The sequence below is a fragment of the Stylophora pistillata genome, chromosome 5, assembly GCF_964205215.1.
Source record: "Stylophora pistillata chromosome 5, jaStyPist1.2, whole genome shotgun sequence".
Lineage (NCBI taxonomy): Eukaryota > Metazoa > Cnidaria > Anthozoa > Scleractinia > Pocilloporidae > Stylophora > Stylophora pistillata.
In genome coordinates, this window is record NC_142523.1 from 37006751 (window position 1) to 37020789 (window position 14039).

General features: G+C 38.1%; 1 protein-coding gene, 1 long non-coding RNA gene and 1 pseudogene across 10 annotated transcripts in view; 1 reads left to right on the forward strand and 2 right to left on the reverse strand.

The window, feature by feature from the left end:
• The window catches only part of LOC148731782 (uncharacterized), a 37473-nt gene extending 35988 nt beyond the window's left edge, over positions 1-1485 (reverse strand). The window contains exons 1-2 of the mRNA XM_088760789.1: positions 1270-1485; positions 633-731 (exon numbers count right to left, since the gene is read on the reverse strand). Of these exons, the coding sequence (XP_088616915.1) occupies positions 633-731; positions 1270-1485 (315 nt within the window). The remainder of the gene's footprint in view (positions 1-632; positions 732-1269) is intronic.
• Positions 1-14039, forward strand: part of LOC148731781 (FYVE, RhoGEF and PH domain-containing protein 4-like) — a 102849-nt pseudogene that overhangs the window by 53963 nt on the left and 34847 nt on the right. The gene's annotated exons all lie outside the window — the stretch shown is intronic.
• LOC148731785 (uncharacterized) lies at positions 5660-13985 on the reverse strand. 8 transcript variants are annotated; one of them, XR_016002033.1, is made up of 6 exons: positions 13482-13985; positions 10456-10510; positions 9871-10016; positions 8862-9135; positions 7505-7663; positions 5660-6821 (listed from the first exon to the last, which is right to left on the reverse strand). It is a non-coding gene; the product is annotated as an uncharacterized LOC148731785 (long non-coding RNA). The 8 variants fall into 8 exon arrangements; XR_016002035.1 differs by lacking the exon at positions 10456-10510 and adding an exon at positions 11718-11939; XR_016002031.1 differs by having other exon boundaries at positions 10456-11939.

The window sequence follows — 14039 nt, forward strand, 5'->3', positions numbered from 1 at the left end:
ACCATTACCGCAACCGCAGTTATGCTTGCTCTATGGTATAAAAAAAAGAGAGAGTAAGAAGTATGAAGCGCACTCATGGAAAGAAATTATACAGAAAGATTAAGGGACCAATGTTAACTATTTTATCTAATAAGTGAACCAGGGGGATCTTGGAGGAATTTGGTTGTGTCCAAATAACATTCACTTGATCCCCCAGAACACCTTGTAACATCTTTACGCCCCACCCCTCTCACCATTGACAGTTAATTGACAGTCTATTTTCTTGAGTTCCCCCTTTATACTTTCTTGGCGATAACTCATCCCCCCCTTCCTCTGTTCTTCATAAAAATCATGTGATCTCCTTCAAAATTGGAAATTACTTCAAAGGAAATAGATAATGAAAAGTTGCTGAGACTTCTGTCGCTAATATACTGTACCAATACTTTTCCAATATTTTTTTTTGACCGAAATCTTCACGACGTAGTTACAACTACTGTAAAAAATATGGCTTTAGCTGATAATACACTGACAGTGTCACTAAAACCAAGTAAAGAAGATTCTATATCGTGAAGCAAAATATCTTACCTCACTGTTCGAGTATTCATTACCAAAAAAGTCACAAACACATTTATAAAGAGAACTTTATTACTGACCACAAAAAAACAAGTGAAGAACTCTCCGAGTTTGGGAGCGCAACGTTTGCCAAGCGCACAGCAGTAGTTATCTTGACATTCAGCCTCGGAACTGCACCTCTATGAAAATGCAACATTGCGTAAATAAAACGATAATATGCCTTGGACTGAGAAGGTCAGCTAAAAAAATCCTTTTTTTCATTTCTATAATGTTGAATTTGTCTTGGGAGAACACTCCCAGCATCAACTCGATCAAGAGATACTTGATGACAAGAAAGATAAAATTTCTTCTGAAAAAGCATGGGAACACAGATTCGGCGTGTTTAAAGGTAACCCTTAGAATGAGGCCCATCCTTATGGGAAATTCTACTCTCGGTATTTGATAATTGAAGAAAATGAATTTGAGACTCGAGGCATCGTAGGAAGCAGTGCGATAACCGAGTAGGGGTGGGTGGGTATAGTTTAGGGCTGAAACAATACCAGTGGTTCAGGCTTCCATGTGGATGTGGGGTATATTTTCAGAAAGTTCATCATACTTTTCAGTAAAATTGGGGGATATCACCCTTTCGCTCCCTCACTCAACCTCCTCTTCCCCCTTCCCCCTCCCCCTCATAGAATTTTGGTCCTCTAAGCGGGGAGGGGAAGTTGAAATTCTTACGTTAAAAAGAAATCGTTTTTTCCTCATGGGTTCGTCAGCAGGCTGGTTATCCAGATCAACTTCTTCCACCTCAATGTCCATTCTTTCCGGCATGCACTGTTTAACAGAAATAACCTGTCCATTGTAAATTACATTCTTGATCAACGAACAGGACAAACCGGCTTGGCAGCTACAGTCTCCTCCGCCCTGAAATGAATAACCAAATTTTGACGTCATCTGTGATCTTTTGCAGAACAGACAGACAACGACATGGAATGTATTTGTTTTATATGATAAAAAACCAAAATGCTGTAAACGGTGATGTAATCTATGCTTTTGTCCTCCAATAAATCATAAGTAAGAACCAATCAAAACGCTTATCATATAATGAATTTTAATCTCTCCTCCCTTTTCCCTTTCGCGTACGTAAACATAATTTTGATCTATCTGTCCACCGGGGCGCCTTTTTTTTTAAGCCTTCTCGTGATATCCTCTTAACGCTGAGACTGAGTATTTCTTTCTCTTTTTTTATGTTTGTAAGTGCCCCTATAGCACGAGTTACTGTTCCTTGTTTGATTTCAGGTTTATTATAAACTTTTAAGTCGCACTAGGTGGCTTGTTACGCGTTCTTAAGTGTAATTAACAATTATTCCACTCGCGTTTGTTGGATATGAGATGATAGATAGCCAACGAGGCGCGTAGCGCCGAGTTGGCTATAATCATCTCATATCCAACAAACGCGAGTGGAATAATTGTTTTATTAAAAAAAGCGCCCCCAAACTATTAGACAAATCTTCCCGACTCTATTTTGTGAGAAGAAACCGGATTTAACAATGTACAGAAATTAGATTATGGTATATTGGCTCATATACCATAATGGCTGAGCCAATAAAAAGTCTTGAATTGCATTATCCAATGATCCAGTTTTTAATAATTCAATATATTTGATAAGAGGCCCTTTGATCAGTTTTTGGTAAGCACTCGTGCTCGGAAGGAAAGAAATCAGTAAAGGAAAGAAAGGAAAGGTTCGATTGATTTCAACCCTCGCCAAACCCAGAAATTATGTAAGTTTGATGCGCCTGAGGCATTTCTTAATCTATCTGCATGTCCATAATCACTTAAGGAGGCTCGAAAGGGTTTTTTTGACCGCGCGGAGAATGAATTCCAAGATACACGCAAGCAAATTACTCGCGAGAGAAATAAGCGATGGCGCGCGCGATGAGATCTGTGGCCGAGTTGTAAACAAACATGACCGCCATGAGCGTTTCAAAATTGCCGGGTACCTCTATTGTTTCCAGCAGAATTGGTCGTTTGAGAAACAAAAATGGAAAGTTCACTTCTTGAAAGTAGGTAGGAAAATGTTTGGATGGCAGGACTTTTGCCGAAAGTGGTCAAAAAAAGTTTAACGAGCTAAAGGAGGATGGTGAAGTCAACAACCCATCAATAAAGTCGCGACGAGTGTATTCGATACGTCTTACTTTGTTCCGCGAAAAATTTAAGTGGATACCTCTACGTGCTACGATTTGTTTCGCATTGAATTTGATTCCTAATAAAATGAAATGACCGAGAACTTTCCTATACAACTCACCGGAAGATGGAAAGGAAAATGAGATCATTGTTGGATCCAGGATGGTAAACATTTACAGTATGTTTTATGAACGGAGATGGAGGTAAATGTTGCCATAAAAGAAAAAAACAAACAAACATAATTTTCAGTAAACAAGAGATCGTAAAAATGTAGATGAGACTTTAATTCTAATTCAACCAGAAACGGTAAATTAAAATAAAATATTGATCTTAAACTTGTGAGAAAGATTGTTGATATTTCACTCGATAAACTGTAAATTACAACTACGTAAATGCAAACTCGCATTTGTTGAGAAAGCAATACAAATTTGTTTTTTTTTCCATTTAAAACGGAATAATGAAAGTTCACGGCCATGACAGTGGCAAAGGAAAATGAAGCCAAGGCTTGTTCATACCTCTAGTGCCTTGAAAAATATAGAAATTCGCGAAATCTGTGACGACCAACAAATTACTGTTGCGTATGAAACCCTGATTTCCGCTTAGTTTGACGCTCATGACAATCTGGAAGACGCCAAAGCAAATTCTTTTAACTCCAAATTGTTTTCACTCCTCCACTTCAAATTGCACGCAAACAATTATACGGTCAATCATGGTAAATGTGCATCGCCGAATGAGGCCTTCGATCAAGCCATCTTCTCGGAACAACGACAGGATACCATCTAGACGTCCGATGGAAAGCTTCATCTTTCGACAAACGTGGTCCAGAAGCTGACAGAGGCTGGTTTGTCTCATGTTACACTATAATCTCTGTACGAGAAACTCAACATTAACGGCCTCAATGTTGTACTGGCATTGGCGCCACCTTCAAAATCAACTTGTCATCATTTCTCGAATTCCGCAAGAGAATTCTCTCCGGAATGTTCTTACATTTCCAACTGTCCTAACGGTAAGCAGTCTGAGTCTCAAATGATGACTTTTCAGGAATGTGTAAAGTCACGAAACAATGTGAATCCATATTCAGGATGTACGATCTTTTCCGCGCTTAGGGCATCCACCGATTAATCGCGCAGACACGGACTCATCCTCGCGAAAATGAGCCCTGGAGTCAGCGGTATCGTTTAAAGGATGTGACCGGATATAAAGTGTGAGCTAAAATTGTAAAAACCGGAAATAAAGCTTGCTAAATTGATGAACTAATATCTCGAAAATTAGTTCGGTGACCTACCCTGATTTTTTGTGTACAGATTATTTTCATCATTACGCATTCCTGAAGAAAATTTAAAAAAAATTTATCTGGTGGAAATTTTTTTACATTTTAAAACAGCATTTTCCTATATATTCAAGTTTTACTTGTTAATTTTTTTTTTATATCACGTATACAGATAGAGAATGTCATGATGTTAAATAAATTTGAAAAAAAAAAACTAAGTCACCCACTTGGTTTTTGAGATATCTTTCAAAAACTGAGTTGTAGAAGGTCTTTTAGCACTACTGTACTGTTGCCATGGCAACAGATGATGCCTGACGAGCCCCCTTAGCAGATTGCCCTAACATAGTGTGAAGGATATGTCAAGTCATTGCCCCGATGATAAGTTTGACAGTCCTGATATCTTTTACTGATTGGCACTTGCTGTTAATTGTGGAAAACCCTTTCGAGGCTCCTTAAATCAATTTTTAGTTTCACGGTGTAATACAATAATAAAGAAGGAGACGTCCCCGAAGTAGTTTGGCGCGGTGAATTGTATTTACCAGTTAACAAATGGTAAACACCACAGCGTGCACTATTGAGTTATGGATGCACGCGGGAGGTTGCTAAGCAAGAAAGAAGCGCAAGAGTCGCTCGAGGCGATAGCCGAGAGCGACTCTAGCTTCTTGAGTGCTTAGCAAACCTCCTAAGTACATTCATAACTCAATAGTGTACGCTATGGTGTTTACCATTTGTTTCATAACATAACATTGATACATTGTAGCTAAAGAGTTCCCTTTTAATTAACAAATCTGACGCGACCAGAAAAAAACAAGTGCGCGCGGAAAATAGTCTTTGCAATTGCTCACGTCAGCAGCGTACACCCATGGGCAAATGGGGGACGCTAAATTGACCAATCAGAGCGCGCGCTTTACTTTGGTTATCTTATAATGGATTTTGTGCGGTCCAGCTAACGGTGGACAAGCGCTGGTAGATATATATTACAGAATGTGATTCTTCTCTTACTGATACTTTTAGCCACCCAAATAGTCTGAGAACCCCAAGCATCATTCAGTCAGTTTCTTTTAAGGTAAAACCTAAGTTTTCCAAGCTGATTGAAGGGCACTCTTCTCTTTTTTTTGTCAGCGCAGCTAACACAGCTTACAGAGTCAAGCGTTTCCTGGGAATTCTTACGATAACTAGAGCGCAGCCTAGGAAGGGGTTGTCTTACTTTGCTGAGAACGAGATGAAGGAGATTTCTAGAAACGGGTGTCAAGGACAAATTGAAGTTTAGCTCTCGAACGAACCAAAAGGCCCATCATCAGATCCTTAGGTAAAGGAATCCGCATGCAGTTCAGTTCGAAAAGCAGTTTTATTAGTAACTACTTTTTAATTTGTTTTTAATAAGCCAGAGGTGTCAATCTGACGTTGACTGCGCCCCAAATTTCTGCTGTCCGATTCTGGCCCAGCGGTCTATTTCGAAAATCCCAGAAGACGGCGCCTGCAACCTCAAGGTACTAAATAGAAGGCCAAGGGTTTAATTTATAAGTAATATTCTTAACTTAGTCATCCTTGCGTATTTCCAGTTTCTTTTTCTCAGGATTTGCATCGATGTGGCTGTATGGATGGATTGGTGTGTCAGAACACCACAGATATCACAATTTTTCCCACCCTTTAAGTTTCCTCTTGTGCAGTGTGTCAGAATGTAAACACGAATATTTACCTAACACAGGAAACATAGACATAAAGGGCTGTAACAGCTTGAGCAAGTAAAAGAAAAATAAAACGGTGCTTTGCCATGTTTCTCTCTATTTCACGTCTCTCACACCAATACTGACTTGTCCTCAGTCTTTCCTGAAGGAAGCCTGGGCAACCTGCCCTCCCGTCGTACTCTTCGTTACGTACAACTGTTATTTGTCCCCAGCTCTCTCGCACTTTTTGAGGTAACCATTTTTTTTATACCATCGCAAGACTTTTTGTCCCATTTTCACCTTTCCTTGAAATGTTTATTCCTTCTTGCACCCAAAATTTAAACTTCTTTATTTCTTTTTCTTCTGCGCCAATATTTGATTTTCAGTCACCATGCGCGCCATCCTTTTATTACGCATTAAATCTTTCCCTTACTGGGGTGGGAATCTGAATTCACCGTTCTGAGGAATTTCCGAACCGAAGAAAAGTTATTTCACTTGATACATTCTTTGGGGTTTTGTCCACTGTTTTATTAGTATCATCACTACATCTCAATGTATATTCGGTAGAGCTTCAATGACTCGTTTGTCCTTTTGTAATCTAATATATCCTTCTAATACTATTTATACGGAACATACTTTAACTGTTACCTACGTTTGAAGACTTCTTCTCAGAGGGCGAGTTTGTGGGAGTTTCTGTGTGTGTATGGATACAGGTGTGTTACTCATAACACTAACATGACGTTAAAACTAGCGCAGGTAGTATTCTCCTTGTTTCTCAGTTTTAGGTTAAACTTAAAATGTAAATGACAATTTAGGGCTTGTACTGCACAAAGTAACATGAATATTATCAAATTGGCATTCTATAATAATCCAAGTGCATAGAAACAAAAATATGTGAGCAAAACCCCTTTGAAATTTTATAAATTTCTGCTTAGATCTAATAAGATCTTATTTGGAAAAGATTCTAAAATTAAATTATAACCGTTTAGGAAATAACTTAGTTAAAATTTCTAATAATATCTTTGTGGATCTATCTAAATACTAGTTCAAAAAGCAGTGTAAATGATAAGGTAAAAATAAAAGAAAAAAAGTTGTTGCTAAATATCGTCACAGTAAATAAGGCGCGGGTTTTCATTCTTCATTCAGTCGGACCAAGAAGAGCCAAGAACCTGAAAAAAAAAGGTAAAGCAACTTTGTTTGACAATGAAACTAAAAAATACAAATGATATAACGTTACCTTCCGCCGTCTTTCCGCCAACTGAGAGTAAAAAGCAGGTTCACCAATATTAGGGCCGATTATACTAAGAAACTAATTCGCAGCTTAGCTAAGTCGCGAACTCATCGTGTAAACGTTACACTGCCACTTTTAAGGCCGCTTCTGCAAAATAGGGGTTTTGAGAACGTCTTGAATAAGCCGCGGCTTTGATAAGATGCGAAACTACTCGTATAAATGGCATTGCAGCTCATTCGCGGCTTACGCAAGACGCGACCTTACAATGCGAAAGCGCAATATTTTCCCGCGCTGGGGCATTTTTCCCGTGCTCGTGACCTCACACATGTTCATAATACCTAAGACATGAACCCCTCATACGAACATTTCGCGGTTTATGTAAACCGCGATCTTATAATTGGTCCAGTTTCCGTCTTACACAAGCCGTGGATTATTATCCTCGTTTCAAAGGCCCTACCGATACGAATTTTCCAAAGGTATGACAATGCTTCATATTCACATTCCCTCGGCAATTTAGACATAAACTCCGTAGAAACTACAATTCATTTGGACTCTTCAAAATGATGGTTTTTACAAGAAAAATCCAAAAAGATATTGTGTCTTGCCAAGTATCAGACTTACCTCCTATGACACAGCTTCTATGGCAGCACGAAAATCATCCTGCCTCAAGGACCAAATTCCGGCGCCTAAACATTTGTACGTGTAACCTATTTTGCCGCGTTGGTCAAGCTGTAGATCTTCCAATGACTTAGCAAACATGTGTTCCTCCAAACCCTCTTTCTAAAAGCAATTCACGAGATAAGGTTCTCACTTTGGTTGAAACTAACTGACAGGCCACATACAGATCAGGGTTGCCACTCCTTGGAACCCAAACAATTCCCTGACCTTTACCTGACTTTTCACTGACCTCAAAACATTTTTCACTGACCTTGAATTAAATTAATTATGAAACAGGCCAAATCCACTTTTACATTTCTCCATCGCTTTTAAGCCTTCTATCCGATTTGCTACACTCGATCGACTACTTCAGAAACCTGGAACCCTCAGAACAAAATTCCCTGACTTTTCACTGACTTTGACGAGAACTAAGATTTTCCCTGACTTGTTGCAAAATTCCCTGACTTTTCCCTGACCTTGAAAAATTTTTGTTTTTCCCTGACTTTTCCCTGACCGTGGCAACCCTGCAGATGCTCTATGGGACCGGTCGTTATTTATCGCCTGAGGAGGGGAGGGGTGAGGATTTTGGTTGTGTCAGGAGAAAATTTACCAGATTTCCCCATAACGTTCTGCGATGTTTCTATGGTACCGGAGTAATTTTTCTATAATCCCCATTTAAACTCTATTGGCGACGACAGGTTCTCTCTCAGTTCTCCCTGGAAACCTCCCAAGAATCTCTCCCCCCCCCCCCCTTTCGACTGGCGATAAATAATGACAGGTCCTTGAAGCGGTCAATAATCTACTGGTAATTTTACTTGTAAATCAACAGAAAACTGAAATACCTTAGAATTATTTCATACACGCTTAAGAAAGGACTGCCTATGTCTATGCTTACGTGCGCACTTCAGGGAACCTGCATCTCCACTTAACCTGAGAACCAGGCTGTAAGCCGGCTATCTCGATAGAGTCTTTCCATGTTGAGCCTTTAAGTAGCTGGTAGGAGAAATTTCTAACCGTGGTTGCTTGAGGGCCAAAAAAAGGAAGTCGCTTTGACAAAGGGCTAACGCTTCAAATGTCAGCTTTACAATTTTTAAGCTGGCTAATTTCCATTATCAAGTTAGTTGATCTCAGCAAATGGTCTTTTTATACCTCCCACCGATGCAGCACCACAGTTTTCTTATAAACTTACCCCCTTTAAATTATGGAGGGGGGGGGGTAAGTTTATTTATTAGTTATTTATTCAATGGTTAGCATGGTTACTTTGGGCACCAGCTTTCACGAGGCTTCTTTGCGTGTTCAATAACACATTAGCGAACATTACCTTCTCGTGAGTTTCAAGTGTGGCACAGTCATAACCAAAATCTTCCTTTATCAATGCCTCAGCCTCATAGCTTCCAGACTCCTCCACAAAATGCTTTCCTTGCAACGTCATTGCAACGTCCTTGCAACGTCATGGTGACTTTACATGCTGCCTTAGTGTTCTCTATCACTGCATCTATGTCCTCAACGTTATGAACTCCTAGAACTGAAGTGTGCATGACACCTCCATTTGGAGCTAGAAAGCTACCTGAAGATTCCTAGACGTACTCGGCTGCCTGAGAGCAAAGATTAAGCAGTAAGTTTACTTGACAAGCTGAATTATTCACGCACTTTGATCGTTTGTTACTCATGATCTATTGGAAGACAAATGCATGATTACCCCTCAGAGTGATTAGCATCTAATTTCTCCTTGGAACATCAGCCCAAAATCATACATTAAAGTTATGAGAATGAAGGAAATGATCACCAATTGAAGCTCTTGCCATGTGTCTGCACAGTAATAGATAACGGCAGTCATCAAAATGGGGTAAGAATAATTATCAGTGAGAACTGGACTTTCTGATCCCAGAAATGTGAAGGATGATCCAATGCCAAATTCTCCAAACTAACACTATAAGAATTGTATGGCAGACAGTAATGAGAATTACTAAACATGATCTTAGGGGTAAAAGTGTTCATCATGCCACCTGGTTAGCTCAAGTGGTAGAGCGCTGGACTGCTGTGCGGGAGGGAGGTTGAGGGTTTGAGCCCCAGACCAGGGGAGTAGGGAATGTAGTTCCCGGTGTTGTGGTCTGGCCTGTTTATTGAAATTGGGAGCATCTATTAAAATTAGTCTTCACAAAAAATTGTTAACTGCTGCAAGCAGTCTGTTAAGTCCACCATGAAACATTCTGATGTGCATTTGATCATAGCCCAATGTTAATTTGCACAATATAAATATTAAATTGTTATTAATTATATTTTCTTGAGCAGGCCAGGGCAAATTACTGACTGCCCTCATTTCTCTGTACCTTGTGTGGATCAGTAAGAAAGTCAGGATGATGCAGAATAGCATATGTAGTGCCGCCAATTCCCATTCCACCACTATCACCTAGCTCTGGAAAACCCTTTCTGCTCCAAAATCTAATTTTTTTTTGGCAAAATCAACAGGAACCAACTGCAAGAAATCAAACAGCCAAGTTACTCCAAATCAGTATTGAAAATAGATCACATATTATTTTTATCTATTATGGTGGTTTACCTCAAGTCAATCTAGAGCCCTTACTGTCTTAAAGTCTTTACTTGTGCCAGGCGGCTCTTTGCAGTAGAGCTCGAGGATGAGCCATTGAAAAAAGTGATGGAGACTAGAAAATCAAAATCATTTGATCTGAGTCATCTGTTCACTCTCCAGAGTCTCATCTCCACCAGTGAGCATCCTTGAACTTCATATCATATTCCAAATGTATCCCATCTTGACTTGCATTGAAAAATTTCTTTACTTACTTTACAGTGTGTCTTACTGTAAATCTGTAAGAATCATACAATAATATAGGCTTACTCCTGAGTAATGGAGTCTGTGGAGGTGAATTAAGGTTCACAATTATAACCTCTCATACCTGGGGGCTTGAGGAAGAAGCAATCAAAGATACTTTGAAACCAAGTCTGTCAACACTAGTTTGAAAGCAGAAAGCAAATAAGAAATTATCGTAGGCCACCAGGTTATTGTGGACACCATGTTGTTTTGTTAGATTATTCCCACAACTGGGAATTGTTGCGCTAATTTCTTGGATTGTTTGGGTCAGGTTTTTGTGTATGACCCATGTATAAGTCAAGGGTGATTTTTTGAGCTGATATTTTTGGTCATAAAAGGTCGATCTATACACAGGCAAATACAGTATTCAGTTAAAATGTCTTAAGTTTGCACAAGCCTTTGAGCATTTACACAGGAAAAATGGGAAGAGGCTGCTTTGTAACACAAACTTCTTCCACAGTTTTTCTATGTAATTGTTTACTTCTTCATCAGAGATTTATTTTAATCAACGTAAAATGAAGTAAAAGTTGCTGCCTTAAGGCTGAAAGGACTACTCAACAGTTTCATTAACAAATTCTCATCATGAGTATCATGGGAATATTTTAGAAAACAGTATGGAGAATATGCATACTGACATTTAACATATGAGGCATGACTAATGCAAGCAAAAGGGACCTTACAAGGTTAACCTTGGGTTTCAAGATGACATCAAGAATTACAGCTTCCCCTGCCTTTGTCATTCCTTGCAAAATCTTTGATAGTGTTCAAAAGTTGAAGGATTTTCAGAAATTTGGGTAATGAGATTGACTAGATCATTACTACAAGAAAAGACAATTAAAAGTGATTATTTAAAAAGTTAAACAGCCTGATAACCACCCTCTGAGGTAAGCTTACTGTAAGAAAAAAACAATTTAACCAACAAGCTTAGACGTAAAAACTGCCAAATGCCCAAGATAAACACAGAATGTTATAAGAACACATTTGTAAATAGATTAATTCTTAAATAGAACCTTTTATGATATTTTATGCCAGATATATGTAACTAGTTTTTCACATTTTTAATCCTTTCATCCTGTAACATTAGATACGTATTTTTCTCTAATGAGCAATGAAGGCATTTATTATTATTATTACTATTATTATTATTATCAAAATATTATTATTAATGAAGGTTAGAAAAAATTGCTTGCATTTGACTCTGGAAATTTGGCAAGCATAAATATGATATGATGTACATTACTTCCTATGTGGCAGTTCACCCCTTAAAAATCCTATCGCATCTCCAAAACTATACATGGTGCCTTTGGTACAATCATACCATAAATGGTGCCTTTGATACAATCATACCATAAATGGTGCCTTTGATACAATCCATCAAGTCCTTCTTGTTCAAGGAAGATTCAATATTGAAAGAAGCAGGTGGGACTAGTGCTTCATTGTGTTGTTCTGTTGAAGATTGGCCTCTCTGAGACTGACAGTCACATCAGAGGATTCTTTTTTGTTTGCATTTTGTTTGCTGATATCACTGACTGTAGATTCTTGTTCAATTGGGTTGTTGGCAGAAATAGGCTGTTACAGAGATTGAAGTGATAAATTTTACAAATACAAAAAAAACAAAAAAAATAGGATAGTCAGTTAGCCTATTGCTTGAGTTGATGACAAACAAAACCCATGTCACCAACTGTAAAGAAATGTCCTCCACTAGGGGAATGGGGAGAATGATCTGCATTGGCATTTAAAATACCAGTTGGACCAGGTTGTTCAAAACACAATTAACCTACACTGGAGTTAGTATAAAGTTTTAATTTACTTTTAGTAGCTTTGCAAAGGAACTTTTCATTTGCATTTTTTTCTGTCAGTTTAGAGAAATTTAAAACCAAGGTTAACCTATGTTAGATCAATGTTAACCCCCTTTTGAACCCCCCTTACAAAATGGATTTTGGAATTCCTAGGATTATCCATAGACTCCTAAGTATTTATTTCTAGGAATTCCTAGGAATAAGAGGTGTGAGTTTTCATGGTAAATTCTGAATGGAAATTCCCAACTACAACCACTCTGGTTCTAAAAATCTAGAAATACCCAGAAATTCCAAGTTCATAGCCAACAGGACTTGGATTTCTAAGCAATTCCTCTGAATTCCAACTCAGAGCACCAATCACTTCCCTGAAAAGCTATAAATCTAAAAACTTGCCACAGATTCCTAGGAATTTGCAGGAATTTCTAAGAATGTTTAAGAATTACTGGGAATTTAAGGAAAACTTTGAGACAACTAAATATAAAATTAATACATGCATTAACTTCCAACTAAAAATTCAATTAGTCAAATGAAATTTATTTACATGTTTAACTCAGGTTTAGATGTAAAACAATTTTATATTCTATGGTATATTAACATCAACATGTAGTAATATTACAGTAAAATTTGATTTATTTTTCTTTTCTTGAAAACTTCATTAAAACTATCTTCGATTACAGCTATTTATTTAAAACAGTCCTAATCAATCATTCAATTTGGTTTGACAAAAATTGTGAATAAAATCTGTTGATTCCTTTCCATGAAATACATTAACTTGAATTATGTTTATTGCAATGAATACTATCAGTCACAAAATGATCCAAATGGTATTTACCCTTTCCTGTGAGAGTCAGGATTTGACTTAATTTTTTGTGGTTGTAATTTCTTTGGATAAAACACTTCTGTGTTAGCATTCAAATGTAAGCTGCCAAGCAGCATTTTCATGTAAACTGTTTGTTTTTGTTGATTAGAACTGCAAATCGAAATTCAAAGATTACTACTCAATTTTGACCCAACACTCTTGGGAGTGAAGCTAGGGCTTAATAACAGTTAAATAATGGATTTTTTAATCAGAATCGTGTTGTAACTGTAACAACAAGTTGTAATAAAGTTATCCTAAACTGCAGGCTTAGCAGCTGTGTCTTTTTTTGCTGGGGTCGCAGCTTGTCAAACGTGACTAAAATAATCCTGAAACCTTTACCTTACGGATAGATTTGATTCATTTTTAAGCGTAAGCTTAAGAAACTGTCGCATGCAACTGACCGATTCGATTCTCAGTTTTGATCACGTACTGAATATCGCAATTTATACTCACCACAAACTTTCAAAATCGTAGCTTTATAAATAGCCGCTCGACCCTTGTTACTTGTTTGTACTACTATGAAGTCGATATGTGAACTGTTGTCCCTTCTTTTAACTCCACGGCGCCAACAACTTGCTTTTCAGATACAATGTATCTGATACATTGTATCTGATTTATCATCACGGGTTTATTACGAATCAACTAAACGGCCTGCTCCCAGTTGGTAGAGCGCTGGACTAGTATCGCAGATGTCAGTGGTTCGAATCCCGTACAAGCCTGATTTTTTTCAGGTCTGATTTTTGCTATTGCATAAATAGCGCTCTCTACTGCGAGGATCGTGCATCATACGTAACTTACTTTTCATTTAAAACACTCACGCCGTTCTCGTCTTCCCATCGAACGACGGTAAAACCCATCTTTATAGGGATGTTGTATTAAGCTAATCAGTCAAGAAGAGAAATTACGTACAAGCGGTCAATAGATGAAAAGTTCATTCGAAGATGAGCGCTAATTGAAGTTTTCATTGTTTCCGCTCACGAGCATGATCACGTGGATATTTTGGGAATTGTC